This window comes from Phlebotomus papatasi, chromosome 1 (genome assembly GCF_024763615.1).
Source record: "Phlebotomus papatasi isolate M1 chromosome 1, Ppap_2.1, whole genome shotgun sequence".
Classification (NCBI taxonomy): domain Eukaryota; kingdom Metazoa; phylum Arthropoda; class Insecta; order Diptera; family Psychodidae; genus Phlebotomus; species Phlebotomus papatasi.
The window spans coordinates 99,498,976-99,525,730 of NC_077222.1; the positions used below are offsets into that span (position 1 = coordinate 99,498,976).

General features: G+C 32.6%; 2 protein-coding genes across 2 annotated transcripts in view; both read left to right on the top strand.

The window, feature by feature from the left end:
• The first annotated feature begins 1,156 nt into the window (after positions 1-1,156).
• Positions 1,157-26,629, top strand: LOC129810035 (proton-coupled folate transporter). The gene is made up of 8 exons (XM_055860265.1): positions 1,157-1,505; positions 12,874-13,128; positions 13,203-13,604; positions 19,802-20,058; positions 20,461-20,562; positions 20,623-20,892; positions 26,131-26,239; positions 26,303-26,629. The coding sequence occupies exons 2-8, from the start codon at positions 12,881-12,883 to the stop codon at positions 26,490-26,492; spliced, it is 1,578 nt and encodes a 525-aa protein (XP_055716240.1). The 5' UTR covers positions 1,157-1,505; positions 12,874-12,880; the 3' UTR covers positions 26,493-26,629.
• The window catches only part of LOC129810034 (angiotensin-converting enzyme-like), a 35,586-nt gene continuing 10,280 nt past the window's right edge, over positions 1,450-26,755 (top strand). The window contains exon 1 of the mRNA XM_055860264.1: positions 1,450-1,515. The gene's annotated coding sequence lies outside the window, so the exon portion shown is untranslated. The remainder of the gene's footprint in view (positions 1,516-26,755) is intronic.

Here is a 26,755-nt window from a genome sequence, read left to right on the forward strand (position 1 = left end):
TTTTAAACACTTCATATTTTTCCTATATTTCTTGAGTATGATCTTCGTGGCATTAGCTAGTTAGACATTTCCTTAAAAAATAGGTTAGATCCATTAAGCCCAAACAGAAGTAGATTTTGATTCTCCAATAGTGTCTTGGATAAAAGGTAAATGGAACTCTATTTGCACATAAAGTCGTTGAAGTTCGAAGAATTCAAATTCAATTTCGAATTTTCATACTAAATTTTCGAACAAGGTCGGGAAAATTTATGAAACATCACAGTAAAAAGCTGGCAAAATAGTTACTCAGTGATTATGGAGTGATTACTGGGGCAAGAACAGTAAACGTCGTTGTACTGTTTTTTTTTCCTCACAAAAATGTGAAAACCGTCATATTTTGACACTTGAACACTTCGAAATTCGAACAGGATGACACACTTACGATTTAAGCCGAGAGACGACTTAGGGGAAAATGATGGAAATGCACTTTAACCATTATGTCTAATATAATTACGCTAAACCGTCTCTTGGCTAATCCTCATGTCTGTCAAGGCCCTTACTTCCGCCACCTTGCGAAGGTATTAGGATGTAAGAAAGTCTCTTTTTTGGATCTTCAAATAGATTTTCGAATTTTTCAAGATCTACTTCTGTACGAAAAGGTTAAAGGGAATGTTTTAAGCCAGAGTGTGTACGAAACCTGAAAGCCTTCCCCTACTCAAGTTCTAGCTATTCAGAGGGCAATTATAAATGACTAATTATTAACAATTTAACTTGTATTTAGATAAGAAAAATAGTACGGATAATAGCACAAATTTCTAAAAAGAAAAATAACCCAATTTCCCTTAATTATCATCAATTGATCGCCCCTCATGTTAAAATTCCTCAAATCACGAGAAGTAGCATTTTAGTACGAGAGGAAGAACTTCCAGTGCGAACTATGTAAAAAATTCTTAACAAAAAAAAAACAGGTGTATAGATGGAAAATCGAGCGATCGTGGGAAAACCTTGGAAAAAGTGTCTATTCGGGAGGGAAGCACTGTGAACTTTTGGTTGAGAAAACTCGCGAAAAGCCAAGTCTCTCAGCAAAAAAAAAGCATTCGACAGTGTTCGGCTGGAAAATAAGTTTTGTGGAGGGAATATGCTAAGCTGGCTACTGATACCTCCAAATGATCAGTCCACAGTCAACGTCGGACTCAACGGTGATCGTCACATGAAAAGCTGTAATTTTGAAAATTAAACTCAAGTGAATTTAGTGGAGAAAAAACTTGTGGGTTTGTCAAGCGACCGCTTCTGCAATTAAAATAGGAATTGAGCATTAGTTCGACGTGGAGTGTGTTAATTAATGGTGCTAAAACATTCTCACTGTGATCAATTTTAATCAGCATTCCTCATTGGACACTTTAGCAACTTTTACATCTTTTAATATTTTAGATATTGTGAATTTTGCCGCCAATAAGAAACAAGTTTAAAGTGCATTAAAAGTGCTCAATAAATCTATATTTTCATTTATGATTCTGTGAAAAAGGGTGAGAAATTGTAAGTTTAGCATACATCCCATATCCTCTGTTCCCAGATAATAAACTTTAAAAAAAAAATATCACTTCCGCCTCAAAATGATGGAATTTTGAGATTATTTACAATTTTTTTTTCATGACTTTCGCGTGTTTGCTTATTACAAAAGAGCGGGTACTATAGAGAAAAATATGGTTATTTCATGATTAAATGTTGATAATCTAATCCACCAAATTAAAATCAACCTTGAATAACTCTCTTCTAATTCTATTTACCTCGTTAGCATTTGAAATTTTTCACCAAATCTTCTCCCTCCAAAAAGTAAAAAGCACTTTTTCTTCATTGAAAATATTTTGCAAATCGCACATTAAAGAGGTTGATTAGAGCTGTTATCCTTGAATTTGTGGCATTTTGCAAAATTAATGAAGATGCCGATTCAATTTTTGCATGAAAAAAAGACCAAATATATTCTGCAAAATGAACCAAAGAATTATATAACTCATCGTGAATTTTTATTTCAACTTACAATCGACTTCTAAATTAAATTTGTGATTTGCTAAATTCAACAATGACATAAATGTGGTTACTCTTTCAGTTCGTTCAATTATTTAAATAAAGTCTCAAAGGCAACAATCCCCATTGTAGTCAGCTGAAATTTTGTGAGTAGAATCTCAATTGATGTTCTACAACAGCAGGAAACATACAGAAACTATGCCAGATAAATATATTCCCAAAGAACTTATAATAAATCACGAATCTTTAGGGAAAACTTCAATAAAGTTGGATGAGAACTATCGGAAAATGCATCTTACAAATTGCATTTAAAGCAATGTGCAATTTTAATTCGATTAGATCAATGAATAACGAATGCAAGAGTAAAGTACCTAAAGATTTTTCTCTCAGATGTTCTATTTCCTGAGTTCAAAATCTGCAATTTTTTTTACGGAAGTTAAATTGAATTATTAAAATTGAGGAAATATTTTTTAATGTGAATATGGAAAATACTGCGAAAATCTCTGGCCTCTAGGCTAATATATACTTACAATTTTCTTACTAATATTTTTGAATTAAAAATATTGCTATGAAGCATATGATGCATATGGACTTATTGCAAATTAATCAGGATTTCAAGCAAATAATCAGTTAGAACTTTATTTATTTATTAAGTTTTCAGATTAATTTTGCATTACACGCAGAAGTAGGGGAGAGCCTGAATATTTGAGTCTGGATAATTCTTTGATTATTTGAATAAAAAAGCCAAAATACGAATCGAATTATTTTAATAAAGTCTATACTAGCGAAGCCACTATACAAAATTTCAAGATGATTTTCTGAGTTTTAGAATAACGCCGTAAAATCAAAACATTAAAAAGTGCCTCAAACATGCCGGCTCTCCTCTAATTGATAATATAATTTTTAGGCGTCTCATGTTCACTTATACATTATGCCACTCATCGGAAAATTAGCAGAAAAATGTAATAGTTCATTTATTAAATTTTTAATTTTGTTGTTTTTTTTTGCCATAAATACATAAAAGATTCTGAAGGGTTATATTAGGTAATAAATAGCTGCAAAATTGAACGCCTAGAGGGACTCATATGAAGTATACTCAAGGGTACATCACTTCAAGAAAGGACATTGGGCAAAAATGTATGGGAATTGGTCTATGTGGCGACCACAGCTGGGACTAGGCGCATTTCATAGGTAATGGTGTAGGATGAAAAACTACCGAGACCCAGGACGATATTCGCTGGGAGTCCTTCTAAAAACGCCTTTATCCTTTCGAAAAAAAAATACTATTTTGACGTCGAATTACTTAACATCAGCTAAAGGGATTTTCATGAAGTTCGGTATGGAGTCAATGTATGACTTATTACCCGCTATTAGATAGATATTACCCGCTCCCCCGTCCCCTCCTTCCAGTAGCCCCCATACAAAATGTGGACTTTTTTCATTTTAACTTTTTTCTGAGAAGAAGTAAAAAGCTGAAATTTGTTATGGAATCAAGGTTTACGAAGGATTCCTTAACCATGTATACAGGCTCCTCCCCCCTCCACTCCTTCTTGTAGCCCCCATACAAAATAATGACATTTTCCATTATAACTCCTCTGTGAAAAGAAGTAGAAATCAGAAACTTGGCATAGGATCAATGGCACTGGAAGGCTTTTTAACCGTGTATATATAAGTTTTTCCCCGCCACTCATTCCAGCAGTCCCCATACAGAATGAGGACTTTTTCCACTATAACTCCTCTCTGAGAAAAGGTAGAAAGCTTAAAGTCAGCATGGGAGCAAGGTTTAGTTTCGAAACTTAACACATTTCCTGTAAATTGATTAATTTGATAACTTGGAGCGCCCCTTGCGGTCGACTTGTGAACTTATCTGTATCATCATTTTGTAGGATTTTTCGAGTCCTTTCGATTGAGTATTCATCGATTAAATTCGGTTGATAAATCTCTGAGATATAAGGTTTTGAGCCATCATGTTTTAAAGATCTCCTACGCATATTGCAATGTAAGGACATATGCATTTATGTCCATTTCGAGAATATGCAGTCATTTAATATATTTTATTGTTATAATTTATTCTTTTCCATAAAACAGACAGTATAAATGGACACATTTCGTATAAGAGATTATTTTGCTTCTACGAAAATATTTTTTATACTCTGGAACTTTTCCTCCATGATTTAGAACTTTGGTCCCGGAACAAAAGTTGTTACCTATACTATGGCCTATTAAATGATATAGGTCTCATTCGTGGTCGCACCATAGATCACTTTTGCCCATTGTCCTTTGTACACATTTTTTTTCTTTCTTTTTTTCTTTTTTCTTTTCTTTTTCTCTTCTTTTTCTTTTTTCTTATTATAAAAAAAAATCTTCATTTTTTAGCTAGTTTTTTAATTTATTTTATAAAAATTTCTTTTGAGTTGTACTTCGTTTACAAGCGTGCCCTTTTCCAATCTGAAAGTTTTCCGTATTTTGTGCATAAGGACCAAAAACTGGAATTTTAGCTCTTCGTCATTGATTGCGATTTTTCTTGCGCTCTCCTCCATTTCTTGGATCTTCTAGAAACCACTCTTTTGGGAATATCTCAAGAACCAAAGTATCGATACTTTTCATTTTTGGATATGTTTAAGATGTTACCAAAGTGAACATTTTGTCCTCAGACACCAATATCATCCAGAAATTTCTTCTTGGAATTGAGAAGATAAGTGTTTAAAATCTTATACCCGTAAATTTTAACATAAAAGAAATACTTAACCAAGTAAGAATTGATTAGGCTTGTGATTTTTTTTTGTATTTTAAATTCAAATACAAATTTTTAAACATTTTCTCATTTTTTCCTTTGCTCTTCTTTTTTTTTCTTTTTCTTTCCTAAAACTTTTCTTTTCTTTTCTTTTTTTTCTTAAATTTTGTACACTTTTTCAAGTGAGGTTCCCTTATGTATACTATGATGCGCTTTTACTATACAGTCCATTTAGGGGAGTGGGGTACCTTTGAATGTGGGATGGCTTTTAAATTGGGATTTTTCACCTATTCTTAAATAAAATTGATTCTTATCATGATATAATTTAGCTGCACAAACAGATTTATCATCATTATCATTTTCAACCGCTTATCCTCATTGGGGTCACGGGCCCACGACATCAAAGTTAACAGCCCTCGCCTTTCGATCCTCCACCACTTCAGGAAGATGTTCGGGTTCGATCCCAAGGCGCTCCAAAGCAAGATTCTGAATTTGATTCAGCCACCTTGTCCTAGGTCTGCCTCGAGGTCGAGGTCTCCTTATACGGGTTTCAGATCTAAGGCTTAGCCATATGGCATAACTGTTATAATTTCTTAATAGACAAGATATTTAGGAAAATTTAACTTGGAACTGGATTATTAAGAACGAATGATCTATTAGATTTTGAAAAAAGCAATAAAATTGGTTGACATTTTAGGATTTTGAAGATCTACGGGAACTGGGCTAAACCTCTAGTCTGAAGACCGTTTTACAATGGCTTGCATAGCTTTTCTAAGGAATCTTTCTTCATTCATGCGTTGAACATGACCATACCATCGAAGGAGTGACTCGAAGGAGTAACTCCTTGAGTTTTACTTAGCTCCTCACGAACGGCTACGATCCTCATTCGATCTCGAAGAATGATTCTCTTAACCGCCCGGAGGTACTTTATCTCGGCAGCTTGTACTCGCGATCTTACCCTTTCGATCATTTACCCAAATCTCATAACCATAGGTGAACATACGGGGTCCCGGTCAAAATCCCAAAAGCCAAAATCCCGAATTCTTAAAAATGTCATAGCAACTCCCACGATTGCAACCTACCTTGCTGGAGGCTAAGGAAAATTTTCTGTGTCTTGGGAAATCATTCTAAACATTTTCCTCCCTATAATTTCATCCCGTTCAGGATTTTGTGTATACCGGATTTTGACTTCGACACGACTTTAACCCGATAATTTAGCCGAACGACTAAGTTCGGCATTTGCCAATTAGCACAGTTGCGGATCCAACCGACTGCTTAGGGGAAGGTTTTGCAGCTTCGTTATGTTGCAGCTATGTAAAAGATGATTTTTTCTAAGTTACTGATTAAATCTAATCAATAGACACATAGTAATAGCCAGACGTGCTCCTCACATTTCCTGACAAACTTTGGAGCCTAGGCCTTATTTACCAGGTTCAAAAAGCACAGATAAAAAATGGGCTTAAAATTGCAATTTTGTTGTGCAAATATTTTATGTACTTTTTACATTCCAAGTGTTTTTTTTTATTAATAAAAATAACTATTACAAGTTATAGCGGGTTTATAAGGGAATGAAGGTGTTAGTAAAAATCCTCGGATCACAATAGGTGTACGAATTCAGTAAAAATAGTTTTCCAAGTGTAACAGAAATATGTGTTAGAAAAATAGCATAAAATTGATTCTAAAACGCATGTTACCTCCTATATAAACGGTTAAAGCGAGTAGGTTTCCGTCTAAACACTGATATGTTAATTTTTATACCCGTTGTAGTGTTTACGGTAAAAATGAGTCGTACATAGGTGGGTAAATTTTGTACGTAGCTGCGCAAACTGGGGCAGTTTTCTAAAAATCGCCACTTAATTTTAAATTTCTTCAAATATTTTGTGAGGTAGGATTGCGAACCTAATATATTTTTTTTGACATAGTGGTATAATTGCGATTCGGCTTCTGTGGCATTCAGTAAAAAAATCTTTAAGCATTTCTAAGAGCAATATTTTAATCAAATGCATTGAATACAATATTTCTTATCAAATAGGTATTAAGAGCCAAGAGTTCTGCACTGAAATGTTTTTCAAAAACATTTATATGGCACATTTTTATGAATTTTAGCTTTAATATAAAATTATACGTCAGACCAGGGGTGTTTGACACATACTAAAATTAATTAACATAAGTTTTCAGTCCTGTTTTCTTTAATTTCTATAATTAAATATAACTAGGGTAAGTGTGCCAAATTTCAGCATAGTTGCATGCAAGCGTTAAAGTCTCAAGTTTGAAATGTAATGTTTTAAATACAAATTGATTTTTGTATTCTTTCTTCTGAAAGAGTGTTGCTTGAAACCTTGTAAAGAGTTTACCGTCTTTATTTACTCTAAAATCATTTTTAATACATTTTAAAATGAATAAAAATATAGACATAGCTTTGGTGCCCTATTTCGGCCACCTTCATTCTCATAGTTCCTTTCCCTTCGGGAATTCTTCCAATATCTTTTTTACGTCATCTCGTTTGTCGAAGCTACATTTTTTGTTATTCTTTTTCATTGTATAATCTCTAGAGTATGTAAAAACTAAAAATTCATGGAAATTCGAGGAACAAAAAAGGTGGCCGAAATTGCAAGCTGGCCGGAATTTGGCACACTTACCCTTCAGTTTATAATGTTTTCAAAAACAAAAAAAGAAGACAGAAAATAATGTGTTTTTAATGCTCTTGACGAATTTCATTGATAACCTGCAATAAGAGTGAATTTATTACTACAGACATTCTTTTCACGTGTAAAACATTCCGGATTTTTTTTTACTAATTCGATGAGTTGTTTCACATATTGGAAAAATGATGGCAAAGTGTCTCATGCTTTGCGAAGTGCTCGAACTCATTACTTAGGGGAAACTGGGGCACCACCAAACACGGGGTACCACCAAACAGTAATTTATATTTCTAAACTACTTGGACTATCTCGATTATTCCTTCAGTGGACAAGCATCCCTATAGTGCCTATAAATTCCTATCGGTCTTATCCTCTGAAGTCGAATATCCGATTATAAAATCGCAGTGTTTGGTGGTACCCCGTGTTTGGTGGTGCCCCAGTTTCCCCTAGATGCTATACCTCAAATATACTTTCGCATCATTTATCGGTTTACAACAAATTTGAAGCGTTTTATAAATCATTCAGAAGATCATCCAAAATAGTTTAGGAGCTTAGGAAGGCAAAAATTACTTAACGGGTCGTAATTGATTTATTACCGGTTCATAACCGATTGAAACCGGTTCAGACTTGTGAGGAATTCCAAGACCTTTCCAACGGGTCCCAACATTATCGGTTGAAAAATACGCTCTCCAGAAGAAACACCCTATCTTTCAGCACACATTTTTGCATAATAATAAAATTAATTGCCGAATATCTGTGTTTCAAATATTCAAGAATTAATTGGCTTAAAAAAATGTCTTCCTTATTTTCTGTATATTTTTAGATGTGAATAGAGATTATATTCTTTTCACAAAGCGAATGGAAAATGATTTATTTGATTTTAATGGTCCTTTCGAATTTCATTGTCAAACTGCAATAAAAATAATTGAATACTTTTAGACAATAATTCCACGTGAAAAATATTGCGGAAAATCTTTTTTTTATACGAAGATTTGTTTCACGCATTTTAGTAATAATATAATTGAAAGAAAGCATAACAAAGTCTGTGGCAAAAAATAATCCTGGGCACTTAGAGCGTGGAACCCATTAGTTTACCTCAAAAGATATTATTTATGCAAAATATCTGTTTTTGTCATAGCAAATAAAATTTTTTATTAGCAAAGTCTTTCTGTTCTGAAAAAGAACAATATAAGTTGTTTTTATAGTTTTCGATTAAGAAATGTTTAAACATTTTTGATATTTATTCGGCTAAAAAAAAATGTTATTGCTTTTAGGACATAACAAATAAAATGATCGTTTATTAAAGTGTAAAAGAATTAATAGCAATCAAAAGAAGAATATACACTAAGACGACTAAGACAAAGGCTATCTTTTTGGTCGGTGAAGATTGTAATTTGATTGGTAGAGGAAACCGGGGTAGAATTAGGCAGCAGGAGAATTTGACGGTAAGGTGTTAGTTTTTCATAGAAAGAATATTGAGCAAACAAATATATATATTTTTAAAATATTGATTAGTCTAATTTAATCAAGTTTTTCATAAATCATCAGAAAAGAAAAATTGAATTTCCTGGCTATTTCTTCCTCGGTCTCCCCTACTTAGTATTAACGTACATTCTCTCGTTTTCATTTAGATTTTATTTGATTCTTGATATGTTCAAGTAGATTTTACTATTCTAATGACATTCCTAAATTATTTATATTTTCTATATTATCAAAACTTAAAATTGCACTAAATAATTTCATTTGTTAAAAAATTGAATAAACAATCTGTTTATGTTTCTTAAAGCGCAAGAAGTCCAAGGACTGAATTACAGAAACCTTGTTAAACCTCTAATTGAACTCCATTGAAAGGTGATCCATATAATGTCCATCAAGGTTTAAAAACATTTTAAAGACATTTAAAATTAAATATTGATAATATAGACAAGATTGATAAATTTATTAACATTTAATTGTACTAAAAAAATGAAGCATACGCTATCCGAGAATTAAAGGTGTCTTATTATTATTATTTACCGCGCATTGGTATATTTTCCATATTCCACTCCACATTTTGTAAATTTTATCACTTTCCCCATAAATTGTTGACATGAATTATTTTTGGGCTTTGGCATTAATAGCAATGAAAATAGTTCTGAATTTTGAAAGTTTCATTGGTTGCAGTTGATCAATATAATCGATCATTGCGATATGCTCAATAAAGCTATTAGAACAGATCCCCTTAAAATGTCTTAAAGATTAAATACAGGTAATTTTAAAATATTTTTATAAAAATTGTGAACTCAGGGTAATGAGCTAACCTCAAATCTGTAATAAAGAAATATGAAATATTAAACTCAAACCCTGGAAAAAATAAAAGGCTCATTTAGGATCCTTTGAAAGCATTAATTTTTCGATGTGTAATCTACTACATAAAAAACAAATAAAAATGATAAATGTGAATACAAAATTTCAAACTGATAAACCTTTAAAAGTATAAAATATATGATTAATTATTTTGAAAATGCTCAAATATGATTTATAATGATCCTTTTGTGTTACTAGTGCATATTTAGTGTATCGATTTCCACTTTGAAGTCAAAAAGTCGGGTGTCTAATGAACACCGTTTTGATCTGATTGGGAATTTCACTAGGTTTACCAGAAAGATCTGGGCATGAGGATCAGTCATTTCATTGACTATGAGGATCATTTATAGTGTAACAAGTCAAATTTCCTTGATCCAATTTATCCAATTGATCCCTATACGTAAGGTAATTTTAAGCAAACGTATTTACAAAAAAAAAAAGATTTTGAAGGTGCAGAGATTTTATAGAAATATAATATCATTATTTATTTAATTTTGATTTACTTAAATTGAAAATTTGAATTTCACCTTTTAATAATGAATAAAGGAGAATGGGCAAAAGTGTTCTATGGTGCATCCACCAATGAGACCTTTATCATTAAATAGGCATTACTATAGGTAACAACTTTTGTTCCAGGGTCAAAGTTCAAAATCATTGAGAAAAAGTTCTAGAGCATAAAAACTATTTTCTGGAAGAAAATGATCTCCTATATATGAAATGTTGGGATTTATACCGCCTTTTTTTTCAAACTAACAATATATGAAAGGACTACATAGGCTCAAAACGAAGTAAAAGCGTATGTATGTACAATGCATGCATAACATGAATGGGAGGACATTGAAACATGAGAGCTCAAAGATAAACCTTTAATACTACAGTGCCCGCTTTGTAATCCGGATGATTGATCCGGATGGTTTTTTGAATTTGTTCAACGTCTCGAAAATATAATACAAGATTTTTTTGTAGAATTAGAATAAAAGTTTTAAAGAAGCTAAAAAGACATAATTTTATAGAATTCTATGCTATTATACTTCATTTATTAAACAAAAACATCACAGGATAATTCATTTTCATTGCTGAACAGACATGCATACATAACCTCAAAATTATTTTAAATGTAACTGTCGATAACTCGTCCAGATTACGCCGATCCGGATTAGAGAGCGGGCACTGTACTTATATCTCAAAGATTTATTAACCGAATTTAATCAATGAGTATTCAATCGAAAGGTCTCGAAAAACTCTGCAAAACGACAAGAGAGACATCTTCACAAGTCGACCACAAGGGGCGTTCCAGGTCATAAAAGGTTTCAAATAATAGGAAAAGTGTTTAGTTCCGAAAATATCCAACCGATTTTAATTATATTTGTATGATATATGCTGCTTTTTCAGAACAAAATTGTCCTTCCGGTGAGCGTCGGTGAGGTAGTTTAATCCAAAATTAAAACACTCAAGTAACTAACCAAGAACCACTGAAGAAGACACGATACAGTGTCGAAAGCTCTGGAAATGTGAGTGTTATAATTATGGATTAATCCACCTCAAGCGCTCACCGGAAGGACAATTTTGTCCTGAAATAGCAGAATACAAGTCTCGCCGTCGGTTATACCAACAGAAATTGTGTGATCTATGAGATCTTACAATTTTTTAACGTTAGACTTGCCAATTAGATGTTGATATAAGCTACATTTTTTTAATCTCTGTATTTCCATTGTTCCTTAACCAATCTTGATCAATGTAGGGTTAAATGAAAGGTATATAGTTGAACTATGCAGTACTGGTATAAAAAAGTTTCAACAACCACCACGAGATGTGCTTTGATCGATCTCGTTGGGCTGAATAAAATAGTTGTATATCTCTAGGAAAAGTTAATATACATGTTCTGGATATTTTTAAAGTATTATACAGAGAGATATAGCCTCATTGTATTCATCTATTGCAGTAGGATATTTATACATTTTATTTTATTTTTAGAATAAATAGTGATTTATTTATCTTTTTTTTTGAAATCGTAACTAAGTTTTATATGACTGAATATCCTTCTATAAACCTTTATCCTTCTATAAACCTTAATTCCTACCGAATTTCAGTTTTTTAGCTCTTCTCAGTGTTTTTATTTTGTATGAAAGATAGTGGAAGAAGTGCTAATCCTTGATCTCATGACAAGTTTCTGATTTCTAGTTTTCATCAGAGAGAGTTATGATGAAAAATGTCCTCATTTTGTATGGGGACTACTGCAAGTAGGGCAGGGGAGGGGGTAGTATGCATGGATTAACAATTTAAGCTGTATACTGACCCCATACCGAATTTCATGAAGATTCTTTCAGCTGATCTTGAGTAATTCGATGTTAAATTTTAGTAAAAGCGATTTTACAAGGTGTCCCGAAGAATATCGCCTTGGGTCTCTGCAGTTTTTCATCCTACACCATTACCTACCAAATGTGCCTAGTTCCGTCTGGGGACGCCACATAGACCAGTTTCCAAACATTTTTGCCCATCGTCCTTTATTTCAGTGTATGAATAAATTAATTGAGCGTTTCAGAGCTTTTAGGCTTCGTGTTCAAACTTAAATCCTTCTCCTAAGTAAATTTAAATGCTCATTGCTCTCCATTTTAAATTATGAAATTCCTATTATTTAAACATTATATAAATTTCATAAAATCAAAATTGTGATTTCCATTGAAATATATATAGTTATCATTGAAAAAAGAACTTACGATTGTTAACCTCTTTAGAATTATTTGTGATACCTTTCAATAAAATTATCTACAAAACAGTGCTTTTTTCCACAAATTTCCCGCCCAAAAAGCATAAAAAAGGTCTCTCTGCAAAAAGCTTTTCAATAATCGTGTTTAGATACTGTGATTTTTTGCCTCTGAAATTTTCTTTGGTGGATATTTAGTTAGCACGCAAAAAGCAAATAATGAAAATTTTGTGTTGTGGACATTTTCAATGAAATGATGCTTTTAGAGTCACGTTATAATGTACGATAACTGTGGGTGAGAAAAGTGCCTTTCCAGCGGGACACTAATTCGCAGTAATTGAATAGCAATTTGCCTGAATGACGAAAAATCAACATGAGAGATTGATAAACTGATAAATTGTTTTTCTTTTTTTTTCCTGTTGTCTCACCCGGAGATATTTTAGCGGAAAAATGGAGGCGGAACAGGAAAAGCGCGCAAAAACGCCAGAATGGAGAGAGTTGGGCTTTCTGGATAAGATCCAGTACATCTGGAGCAATATGACTGTGGAGCCTCTTCTGGCTCTCTACATAATGCCTAGTGTCCTTTCTGGTCTGGCAACGCAGAATCTCAATCTCGAGAAGGCGTGCCGGGTGAACCTTGACTACGGAGATGTGATCTGTGATGCACTGTCGCGAAGAGATACCGCCAATTTTACTCAGTAAATAAAACCTTTTTGTTCACAAGTTCCATACCGTTGTCATGAGTTCAATTCTCTTCTGGGACTTGATCCAGGGAGGAACAAATGGTACAACAGATCGTTGCGAAGATGGCCGGATGGAAGACGATCCTGCAAAGTGCTCTGCCCTGTCTCTTGATTCTCTTCTGGGGTTCCTGGAGTGATCGACATGGTCGCCGGAAACCCTGCATGATGATCCCAATTGTGGGAGAGCTGATCTCTGCCCTGGGTCTCATCCTCTGTACCTACTTCGAGTGGCTACCCATGGAAGCCAGTGCTGTGACAGAATCCCTGTTTCCTGGTCTCACTGGGGGCTGGTTTACGCAGATGATGGGAGTGTTCAGCTACATTGCAGACATAACGGATGAGGAAAACAGGACACTTAGGGTTGGCATTGTACATCTCTGCGTGAGTCTTGGATTTCCCCTGGGAATGGCTCTCAGTGGAGTTTTACTTAAGTAAGTGGATTTTATTTTTCCCACGCATGATTTATGTACTTCCACCGCACGATTTTGATTGAGATACGATAAGAGGGAATGTAAAACAATATCAGACAAAACTGCGATTGAAAGTAAATCATACATTCTTTACCTGGATTTATTTATTGAATGATTCCTTATCTGTTTGATAAATTGGTAGCTAAATAATATTACAAGGGCATAATTGTTAAATTGGATAATTAGACTTTCTTCACTTAATTTATCTAAATAGCGAGTTTTTTTATTGTTGTTACTCATTTGATAGAGTAGGGGAAACTGAGCACAACCGAGCATGAGGTATCATTGAACACTATGATATTTTGATTAGATATTAGGCTTTAGAGGATGAAACCTGTATGAATTCATAGATACTAGGGGAAAGTACTCTACCTTCGAACGTTCATGCCTTCGAATAATGTGAGTTTTCTTTCAGTTTTCCTAAGAGTCTCACATATTTTTATTAAATATTAGTTAGATTATTATCAATTATTTATAATTATGTGATAATTATGTGTAAGTTTGTTAGGAAAAGTGAAAGAAATTCACATTATTCGAAGACATGAACGTTCGAAGGGAGAGTACTTTCCCCTATAGGGAAGTTTGTTTACTGAGAAAATAATCGTCATATTCCAAGTAGATTAGAAAAAAAAATCAGTGTTCGGCGGTACCCCATGTTCAGGGGTGCCCTACTTATCTTTATTTATGTAACTGATATTTTTATTCTTTAATTACTTTACTTTTTTATCATGATTAATGTTGTAAAGTACTACAATAATCAAATATGTACTTTTGAAAAATGTGTAATCTAAAAATGTGTAATATTACTTTTGTGTAATGTTGCAATGTGTAAATAGGAATGAATAACGCAACTGTGCGTTGCGAATAGTGGATTACGTCTTTTAGCGAATTCGGATAACACTCAGGATAGGATCCCAGAAAATTTCTTATAAATCCGGAAAATTTTTGAGAATTTTCTAGAATACTCGAGAATTTGAGAAATGTTCAGAAGCTTGCGGGGTCTACGGAAATTTGAGAAATCTTAAAAGGAAAATGTCAAGAATCTATGAAAACTACGAACCCTTAGTAGTTCGTTAATCCCTTACAAAATTGATTATCGTTTGTAAACTCTGGGTACTGGAGCAATCATTGGAAACCGGTCGGAACCTTGGCTAAAGCGGTCTTTAGACCAAAATTGTAGCCCGTTTCACGAAGACCTGGATTTTCTAATCAAATAGCAAATTTAATCATTTTTCAAGATATATTAAATCAATTGCTGTAAGTATAAAATACAATGTAAAAATTTTCTCAAGAATATTTCATTTTGAAAAAAAATTGTAGCAGTTGAGCTATATGGCTAAGCCTGACTGAAGCTTGCATAACCCTCGCAAGTATATTTTACGTTCATACCGCTTTAAAATTCTCACTTCCTTGCTTTTATCCCATTTCTTTTTACAATGCGAAAAAATTGGGAAGTACACAGTTGAATATTTTTACACAATTATTACACATTTTGTGTAAAATTATTTAAACTTTAGATAAAATGTGTAAACATTTCAGAAATGTGTAGCGGTGGACAAAAATAACACATTCATGTAAATTTACAACGCAAATGTAACTTTAAGAATTTAATAAATGCCTTGTAATTTTGATTTAAAATGCTAAAAATTTAAACAACAATAATCCTGATAGTCGAATGGGAAAGTTCAGCCCAAAATATTTTTTTTCTTCCCAGAGCTCTCGGTGCCCTACGTACCTTCTTCAGTGGCTATAGTGGTTATTTGGCGGACACCGGATATTGTTGTAAATAAATTTTTATGTTTCCCTTACCCTAAAAGTAACTTCCGGAACTGAAAATTGAAACTTGGGCTTATATTCTGTAGAATTCACTCTAATGAATTTTACAAGATATAAATTCTTACATATCTTTCGATTTCAAATTGCTTTCGCAAGATATTTTCATGATCTTGCCTTAAAGAGCCTTAGGATTGACCGCGTGAACGCCTTCCTGAACTGGTGGAGGATCAGCAGATGTAGGCTGCTAACCTAAGATATCCTAAGCCTGCGACCCCAATAGGAATAAGCCGTTTAATGATGAAGATATTTTCATTTCATAAGTCAAGAGAATTATTTGAATAAGGTCCTAATAACGCTATTTATGCGCAAAATTATTTATAATTATTAAACTTTATTTAAGGAACTTTCGAAATGTAAAAGATTAGAATTTTTTTATGATACAGCCATAATAATTAAAGATAAATTTTGTAATACATGTGTCACTTTAAATTACGAATTTGCGATTAAATCTTTACGAATAATTACCTTCAAGTTGTAGATTATCTCACGTTTGCAATAGAATTTGCACAAAAATAAAGAGATTATTAACATTTTCTGCCATTTCCATCAAAAACGTGCGATACGTAAAGTAAAAAAAACAGCATGGGAATTTAATATAAAAAACCTCGTACGGATTTCGTAAAGTAATAAAAAGTCATAGAGATATGTCTTCTGTAATTTATAGCGTTTAATTTTATGTCTTTAAATTTTTTATGAGTTCAGTGACTAGTGACTGTTAATATACTAATTAGTTGGATAATTTTTGCAATTAGTGAGCAAAAAATTAATTTGATTAGCAATCCAAAATGATTAGTAAAGACCAACCAAGTTGTAATTTTCACATGATATACGGCATCAGTCGAAAACTGTAAATTGATCTATCTTAGTTTTTGTGGTATCAAAGTTCAAAGTTTTCGAGAAAATCAATTTAGCTTACTCATTCTGTAAGGAAAGTTTTAGTATGATGTTTGTTAAAAGTTTATCTTGTGAAAGTTTGTTAGTTTCAAAATGGATTTTTGGCAGTAAGAATATGAGGAGCAATACAGCAAAGTCTGAGTTCAATTATAGCATTTAATGAGGATATAGATAAGAATCTCATTTTATGAAAGTTTAATAAATATTTATATTTGATTAAAGTGAGATAGCCATTTTATTTTCCTCATAAAATACTTAATTTGTTTGAATTTATATTGTTTTGCTTTCATATTGAATGAAAATAAATTAATGAAATTTGAGAAAGGGGGAAGGGTAAAACATAGTAATTTCTCCTGAGAATTAGATATGACTAATTTTAACTATTTCACCAGGCTCTTTTAAGGCTCTTTTAAGGGCGTGGGTCAAGAAGAATACAAAAATAGTATATTTTCACTACTTTTTTCAATACATTAAAAAATATATTTAATTAAAGCTCCTAAGCATATAAAATTACAACATTAAAACTAATCTTCTGAAATTTTCATTTAACAATTTTCAAATTTTAGCCGATAGGACCTGATTTTTTTGAGACTTTTTGTAAAAACCTTCTTTTCGGTGGACAAGATTGCTCAGAGTAGGATTCATCTAAAATCAAAAAAACAAAATATTTTCTATTAGTAGATGAGTTAAGTTAAACTAATCTTTTAAACGAAAAATTGCAACGGCTCAGTTTTTAAAAATTCTATAATGAAAATTTCAGAAAATATACTTTAAATATTGTACTTTGATATGTCAAAGAACTAAACTTAATTACATGATTCTTTTATTATATTTAAAACAAAATTGAGAAAATATGCTGTTTTTATTATCTACCTAAAACCTACCGACCGTTTTTGATCGTTTTGCTTGAAAAAGAGGAAAAAAGGAAAAAATAAAATTTAAACACTAAAAAACATATTACACACATTTTTCAAGAAATTTTCAAAGTTCGATGGCGACATTGTATACCGTTTAAATATGTGTTAATTAAAAAAAAAGTTTTAAAATCGGTCGATTTGATCGGTCTTGGTAGGTTTTTAATAATATTAAAATGAGTTTAAATATCGTATGAGATTTTTTCTGCAACAACACCACATTATTATATTATTTTGGTTGCTGTCATCCTTTACTTTCAAAAAGTTGTAAAAGTTTTCATGTTTTTAATTTCTTCCCATTTGAATTTTGTATGGGTCAGAAGATTAAAAACACGCAAAAAACATTATTTTCAATATATAGCTATTACCGTTATGAGCCGCGCACAATAATTTTTGTTTGTAAACATGTTTTCAAAATTTCTAATGAGAATGAGCGAGATGACTATAGATCTAGATCTCACTCACTCTCATTGAAATGTCAAAAACATGTTTACTAAACAAAAGTTATTGTGGGTTGAGCATTACTTTACCGATCCATCACCGATTGTAACCGATGCCGTCGGATTTGGAATTTCAAGACCTTTCAAATGATTTCAAATTTGACCAAATCCGTTAAAAGATAGATCCTCCAGAGTGGTTGAACCGGCTGAACTTTTACGTTGAATGATTGTAGATTGGCGTTTTTTCCGGTGAAAGGTGTTATTTTAACCAAAAAATAAAGAAAACCGCCAGAGCCAAATTTGAGAAAAATCAGGAAAACCTAATTTTTGAGGTTTTTTACAAGAGGTGAATGAAGTGGTTTTCAGAGTGAATTCTGCAACGATATGACAATGTCATATGACAAATTAGTGAACAGGGCAACATTAAAGGCCAGTGAACATCGAATGACCATGAATAGCAGCTCCATTAAATCTCTTAACTGATATGAATTTGATTTTCGATTAATTTTTTCCGAATCTACCTCATGAACATTTTTAAATTTGCCATATGATATTGTCATAGTGTTACTGACTTCATCTACTGGTGCTTAAAATCGGCAGATCGGCACTATTTTGTTAAGAAATCGACAGATCGGTACAATTTCGCCATAAATCGATAGATCAGCATGAAATCGTCAGATCGGTAGAGTAGATTCTCCCAAATCTGAATCTCTCACATTCGAATGACGTTTGGATTCAAACCCCATTTGTTTGGTTATGTTAAAAAATTCGTATTCTGGATGAATAAAAATCATATTTATGTGCTTCTTCCTGAATGTTTACATACATTATGATCATATAAAATGAAAAGAAAGTATGTTACCACTAAGACTTGTCAGAAAGTACGGGAATTTGATTCAAAGTACAATTTAATATCACTTAAATTTCGTTAGTTTTGAAAAAATCGTTCGAATTTGGGAGATGAGAAATGTCAAAAATACCCCCCGAGCGTTCGAATTTAGAAGACTCTACTGTACCATTTTTGCAAGAAATTGACAGATAATTAAGAGGGGTAGAAAAGAAAGATATAATTGTCGAGAAAATATCATTTTAGGAGGGGTCATCGAAAACTAGATGTCAATATCTCTTGCCATTTGGAAACAAGTATAGTAAAAAGTTGAAAAAATTGGATTGTAAAAACTGGCCCTTCGTGGAGGTCGAGCAGTTAAAATCAAGTTTTAAGATAGGTTTTGTTTTCCTTCTTAGGCTTGCGAAATATATGATCCCTGCATGTTTTCTGATCGACGAGAACTAGAGCTTAAAAGCTTTTAAAAATCTGATAATGTAGTTGAACTATGATATTTTATGAGATAAATTATTTAATTACATTTATATAAAGTATTAGTTCTAAATATTTCCTTTAAATAATGTAGGGGGAAGTGGGGCACCTTTGAATTGGGACACCTTTGAAATAGGGTTTTTTGAATTGGAATGGAACAGAACCTTACCCTTATATAATTTAGATCCACAAACCATTTGTGCAGCTAAACTAAAATAGGGTGGTGTCACCACTTCTCGCCATTGACCTACTTCTCGCCACCTATAGTTAAATCGAAGAAAAATCATATAATTACGAGCAATAACAAGGATATCAGGAAGAAAAAGCAACGCTGAATATATTTTTTAATGCTATTGTCCAATATAATTTAGTTTGGGACTTTTCAAGTAGGTGGCGAGAAATGGTTATTTTTGAATTTTTAATAAAAATATATATTTTTAAGTAATCCACCGTTAAATTGAGGGACTATTAGTCTGATATATCTATAGACAACATATCTAAGAAACTTTGTGTCAAATTTAAGTTACTTTATAATAAGGGTTCAAAAATTCTAATTAAATTAATTTAATTTTTCCCTAAAAGTGGCGATAAGTGGTTATTCCACCCTACGATAAAGTTTTTCTTGAATTTAAAAGTAGGAGAAAAAAAACTTTATTTTAAACGTACCCCAATTAAAAAGTTCTCCACTTCCCTTTACAAAAGAGTTACCCGAGTTATCCGTTTTTGTAAAAATAACAACTTTTTGTGTATTTCTAGGTTAATAGGATTTTACGGAATATTCTCAATATCGGCTACAATGTACTCAATTGCCCTATTCTACGGCTTCTTCTGCGTGAAAGAGCCCAGGAGGGACGTAGTGAAGGTGCCGAAGGACTCTGAGAAGAATGCCCTGCTGGATTTCTTCGACAAGGAAAACGTCGTAGAGACATTCACAGTAGCTTTCAGCGGTCGCAACAGAGTCCGCGTTCTTATGCTGATAGTAGTTGTTATGGTCGTCATTGGGCCAATGCACGGTGAGCCATATTACTTACAACATAGTCACATAGCGAATGACAATTAATATCACAGCCGTTCAATGTCAACATTCAATATGGTTTTCTTATGCGATAAACATGCGTAATTGTTCCCTTGGCGCAAAAAACGGAAGTGGCTAATCTTGGACAATTGATCATTAAATGGAATCGCTAAGGATGATCATTTTTGATAATTCAGTAAATTTTATGATGGTTTTTGATCATGGTTTTGCAATAATGCAACCTTCACACAAAAGTGCAATGAAACTTTTTTGTCATTTGCTTAACGTTCTTACAATAATGAATTAGCCACTAATGATCATTTTTTTCGTTGACCTAATTTTTTTTATTGAATCTGCATGATTTTTCTCACGTGCTTCTATTTTTTGTTGTTTTTTTTAGGTGAATTCTCAGTATTCTATCTATTTACAAGATACCGCTTCAATTGGAGTGAGGTTGAATTCAGTTTCTTCTCCACCTACGGCATGATAACACACTTTATCGGTAACTGAGATGGTATTTAATTTACTGATAAAGCAATAACTCCCAAATATCTTCCAATAGGCACATCGTTCAGTGTGGGAGTCTTCTCGCGCCTCCTCAAGCTCGATGATGCCCTAATTGGTGTGATCTCTTGCATGTCAAAGATCCTCTCATCCTTCGTCTACGCCTTTGCCGTAACAGAGTGGCAATTGTACCTGGGACCTATTGTTGAGTTCCTCAATGGCACCAGCTTCATTGCCATGAGATCCATTGCTTCGAAGCTCGTGAATAGTGATCAACTGGGAAAACTAAATTCACTCATTGGAGTAGCTGAAGCACTTATGCCATTAGGTAAAAAAATCTTTAAAGATTGTTTTAGGAATTACAAAACAAATATTAAACATAGTCCTATTTTGTGTGTTTTGTTGGCCAGATAGACTAAGAAAATACGGGTGTTAAATATGCGACAATTAAACTTATCTTTGAATTTTATCTTGACAAAACATGACCTATGCAACTTTTCCTAAAATTCGCTATTTTCTTGGAAAGAAAAAGTGAATTTTTAGAGTAAGATTTGTAGTGGATAGACATAAGAGAGGGCCTCGGTGTCTAGAGTCCTTAAAGCGCACATAGGGGTGTCTGGGGCAGAATTTACCGAATTTTAAGCTAGATCTAAAAATAAGACTGCACAGTAAAAAAAATTACAAGGATAATCGTTGGTTTGCTTTTTTACCACGATTATTCTTGTAAAGTTACACAAATTATGTATTTCAACAAAACGTGTAATCTGAAAATGTGTAATTTGAATTTCATGTAATTGTAAACCGTGTAATGAACTGGGAATGATTACACAGTTTTGTATATTTTATTACATATTTCGTGTAAAATTACACAGTTTTCAAACAAAAAGTGTACAAATTTCACAGTTTTCAGACAAAATGTGTACAAATTATACAAATGTGTATTAGTACACACGATTACATGTTTAATGTAAAATTTACAATGAAAATCATAGTAAAGCAGCCAAATTTTTTTTACTGTGTGCTTGTATTCATTTTACAAAACCCTTGGATATTTTTGACAACTTGAAAACACTCAATAGACAAAGCTTTCAAAATATCAAATATATATTTTTGAAGTTTTTTTTTCAAATTTCATTGGAAAAAGTGCGTTTACGTTATTTTTTTATTTTGAAACTAGAAAACATAAAATTGCATATTCTCATTGGTTGATTTGAAAAAATTATTGTCTTTGTTAAATCTTAAAGAGTGAACTCGTCCATGCATGATGAGGAAAAATTGTAAGACAATACTTTTTTTCTAATACAAAAAAAGGATTTAGGGTAAATGTCCTAATTCAAAACCATTAACTTTGACAGAAGATTCAACACATTAAGTTTATATTTTTTTCTGAAGAGAATTACATAAATTTGCTCCTTGACTCTTCTAAAATGTTACTGTTTAGTGAAAATTCTTTAGATATAATTTGAAAACTTTTTAAATACAAGAAGAATACACGAGTGCAAAATGCTTCTATTGGAAACAAATTAGTCCAAATGGAGACAAGGAAAAATTTCTAGTTGCTCCTGAGTGTAGGATTTTTTCTTATTCCTGGTCTTTTCTCCTTTCCCATCTAAAACAATAAGAAAATCTATCCAAAAAAATTATATTTCCGGGGTTTCCTATTGAAGCATTTGAACACTTCAGAAAAACCCTTTTTGTTCACGAAATAGGTAATTATTTCATTTGAAAACTTCGCGCACCGTTAACAATAAAGATTAGCAATTAATTTAACTAAAACTAGCCAGAAATATGACATAAATGTTAAACAAAACGAATAAACAAAAGTCACCTGATTGTGTTTTCCATTGGAAAACATGGTCGATCTATTAAAAATTCAATAGTGAAAAGGTACAATTTTAATTATTCTGAGAAATTAACAAATTACAATTTGTGAATATGAATAGATTTTCGCTTTATTTGGAGCAAAATTAATTAAATAATGAAACTGTGGTATAGAAAATATATAAATATAATAATTTAGTACTGCATTTATCATGAAAACAATGACGTTTCCATTTGGAGTAGCGAAAAGTTTCCATTTGGAGCAGGTTTTGAATTAGCTTAATTTACCCTATATTTGTCAAAATCTCTTTGGCTAGTATTGATAACTAAGTTTTGAACGGTCTATAAACAAAACTTTTTTCAATTTTTTATCTAATTTTGACAATTTATTAGGTTCTGTGTTTCTAAATTAAAGTAGTTATAAAATGTGATTTTTTTGTTAACCGAAGAGACTGACTTTATGTTTAAATCATCATTTAATGGTACCGACACATCTTTTAGGTCAGGAAAATTTCATAAAGTCAAAATTCACATCCCTTTCCTTCTTAAAAGTTTTACATATGTCTATCCTACTCTTCCGCAATCTTCTTATTCTTTTTTTGAACATCACACCTATTTAAATTTAGTTCAGTTTAATTCTGAGACTGAGAGAGTGGGATAGACTTATGTAAATCTGTTGAGAAAGACAGGTGTGCTGAAGGCATAAAGGCCAAAATAAACTCAGGCTGATCCTCGAAAATATTCAGCTTGTAAAATTCAGCGGAAAAGATATATCCCAAACTCTTAGACACTGTGGGCTTAGAATCATCAATTAGAACTCCTTTGCATAAAATTCCTTCATCGGATCCTTTTCTGCCAGATTTTGTACGCTAAATATTCTAGAGGATCAGCCTGAATCTAATTGGGCCCTAACAATATCATTAGGGCAGAATCACATTGACAGTAAAATGCTCACCGTCAAAGCTTCACCGCATTTCGTTAATTTACACATTTTCATTGCAATTCTTACGCAAATTCTCGATTACCGTATTACCTTATCTCATACACTGTGGCACTAGGTGAAAATAATATAAAAAAGTTAAAGAAATAAAACGAAAATGCGATAAACGATAAGCAAAAAAAAACTGCAAGAGAAATTAATCGTGCAGTTTTTTTTTGCTCACCGTTTATTGCATTTTCGTTTTATTCCTTCAATTTTCTTATATTATTTTCACCTAGTGCCATCGAGTATGAGAGAAGGTAATACACTAATTAAGAATTTGCAATGAAAATGCGTAAATTAACGAAATACGGTGAACATTTTACTGTCAATGTGATTCTGCATTTAACCTAAAACCGTTTTTAAATTGGAGCACTCGAATCAAATTTAGGTCTCCAGGAATTTTTCTGGCGTTAAGGTGTTTGATTTGCATCCAGGGATCTTCATTACACTTGATTTTACACGGCATTGGACTGATAACCCTATTCCTGTAGGGGAAAGTAGGGCACCTTTGAACTGGGGCAGCTTTAAAACAGGGCTTTTTCTGGCATTTTTTAGATAGAACTGAACCTGATTATCATACAATTCAGCTTCACATTGGTTTGTGGAGCTGAATTGTAGAGGGAGGTGGGACTACATTAATAGGGGAGACTGGGGTACAATTAGCCAGGGGTAGAAATAGACAGTGGATTTTTCTCATACCGCTTAAAATACACATTGAGCAAAATATTTTTTAATGTAAGTAGGAACACATCCCTATATTCCCAGAAATATTTATAAGTCTGATCCCGTTATCCTACAATTTAGAAGCATTTTTGTGAAATGGGTATAAAATTGTAGTTTTGAAGCTACAGTTTTTGGCCCAGCATTTGATTTTCTAAATTTTTAGTCAAAATCTCATAGTTTTACTTTGCTTCTGGTTTAATAAAGTTAATTAAGCGATATTTTTCACTTGGACAATAATTATCTACTTTTTTTTTATATAAAATGATAAATACTGAAACAGCCCTCGGGGCAGATGTAGCTACTCTTCCGTGGCGGGATAAAACTATTGATGATTTTTTACTAATGCATGGATAATTGTTAGATGAAAAAGTACTAGGGGAAAGTGCCCATGCTTGATACGATCCAACCTTAATAATAACTATTTATTTTCTATGTTAATCCATAGTTATGACTTATCGTAATATATTTCAATAGCTGGTGCTAAGCCTCACATTTCCTAAAAAATTAGGATCCTGGCTCTTTTTTCCTAGTTTCACGATGCAAAAATCAAAAATAGGTCCAGAACTGTAATTTTGATACATGATATTTTATAAGTATTTATTAATTAATGTCGCTGTTCATGAAAACTACTATCATAGGCACATTGAGGGTTCATCAGTATTAATATTTATGTAAAAATACTTTCACTTGGGGACACTGTTTTTGTGGGTGATGACAAATTCATAAATTCTACCTGTGTCCATCCTATATTTTAAAAAGGATCCATGAATGATAATTTAATTGTGGCAACTCTATCATTAGATGTGATTCTTTCATAATTACACCTATTGTAATCCGCCAATTTTATCGACAATTGACATAGCCTTCAACCCTGTTGCCTGAATTTTAAGGTTGCTGAGTGACAATTTTCATGGACTCAAAGTGAAAAATGGTTTTCGCTAGTGCCCTAATGTCATAAAAACACGGCTTAGAAAAATTAAATAAAAGTGATTTTAAAACAAATAACCAGTCGTACAAACGATTTGAGCAGATAGATTAGAGTTCCGTCTAAATATTGATGTGCAATTTTTTGTATCCGGTGAAATTTTTGCAGTGAAAATAGGCCTCCGATTTGTCGAATCAGTTATTATACAGGAAGGCCCCGGACCCGACTTGTATAAAAGTCGCCACTGAATTTTCATTTTCTTCTTGAGGAAAATCTAAGGATTTCCAGGAACTATTTGAGGTTGGATTATGAACCTAATATGTCAGACATTTTTTTGTCATAGTGCAAGAATCGCTTCGGTTTGTGTGTTAATCAGAAAATAATCACAAACCTTGGACATCATTTTACAGTATAAAGCATGGTCACTTTCCCCTATTGATATACCAAGCAATATTGCCATTCGGATGAGCAATATGTGAAATAGATTTTTTCAGAATTTTTTTACATAAATTTTGCCGCAATTACAAAAATGTCATAAAAAGGTCGGCTAAAGCCCCTTTCTTTAGTTTTAAGTGATATATTTAGCATCAGAGGGCTTCAGTGTATCATGTGAAACAATATTTGGTATCTCCAGTTTAAAATTTCGTCTGGAAAACTGGTGGCAATTAGTACCCCAAAAGTGGTTATATCTACCCAGACCGGGGCACGTGTAGCCAATGTGTCATACTTTTTTCATTATTCTCTCTAGAAAAAGGCAGGAATTTTAGAGCTTTGAACTGTAACTGTTTCACATAGCCAATATCCTAATGCTACTTATGTAACATAAAAATATTAGACAAACCTTATCATTTTTTCAAAGTAGCCCCACCTTCGCCTATACGGTAAGGTACAGTTCCTTTTAAAAAAAGGAGAAAAAATCCCAATTTTAAAGCTGTCCCAATTCAAAGATGCCCCACTTCTCCCTAGCTCCCTTCAAGGCGTGTAATGTTGTGCCAGCATTATCATTATTATTTTTGTTATTTGTTTTTTAAGTTTCGAAAAGAGTCTTTAAAATATGTTAATGTTTCCTTATATTTATTGCTGTAGCATTTTTTCTAAATTTGTATTTTTAACAGTTTATGCACCAATGTACACTAATGTGTATGCAGCAACCATGAAGACTTTCCCAGGAGCTTTCTTCCTCTTGGGTGGAGCTCTAACATTTCCTGCCGTTATAATCTTTTGGTATACATAAAAGTTAAATATAATAGCTGGCACCAAAACTAATGAGTTTCCTAATGATTTCAGTTCTATGTACCGAATGCACAAAAATGACAAAATTCAGAGTACGGACAATGAGAAGCCAGACAATGTACCTACTTCCGCTGGAGAGACTGGCAATGAAAAGAAGTACCTCACATTCGATAATCAGGGATATGTGAAAGAGAAACCCATTGATATTGTTCGAGTGGACCATTTGGAGCAATCCAGGCTGTGATATTTAATATCTTTTCATTTTTTTTTATGTATCAAATTCTCGTTTTTCTGCGATTCTAAAGGTTCCCTTTGGGAATAAAAAGAGTTCGCATGTATTGAAAGAATCTCTCTTAATAAAAAGGCAATTTTCAAAGTTAATTGACAACATAAATTTGATTTGAAACCTATATTTCCGGACACACGTCCATAAGCCATTAAAATAGAGATATGATGCAAAATTTTAAGGTGCAAAAGAAATAAATTCATCATGTTCTCTCTCTCATT

Excerpts from the sequence above, each read along its gene's own strand:
- LOC129810035 (XM_055860265.1), top strand. The coding sequence starts at position 12,881 with ATGGAGGCGGAACAGGAAAAGCGCGCAAAAACGCCAGAATGGAGAGAG. Across the intron at positions 13,605-19,801 it reads CTCAGTGGAGTTTTACTTAA|GTTAATAGGATTTTACGGAA; the intron begins GTAAGTGGATTT and ends GTGTATTTCTAG. Across the intron at positions 20,563-20,622 it reads CATGATAACACACTTTATCG|GCACATCGTTCAGTGTGGGA; the intron begins GTAACTGAGATG and ends ATCTTCCAATAG.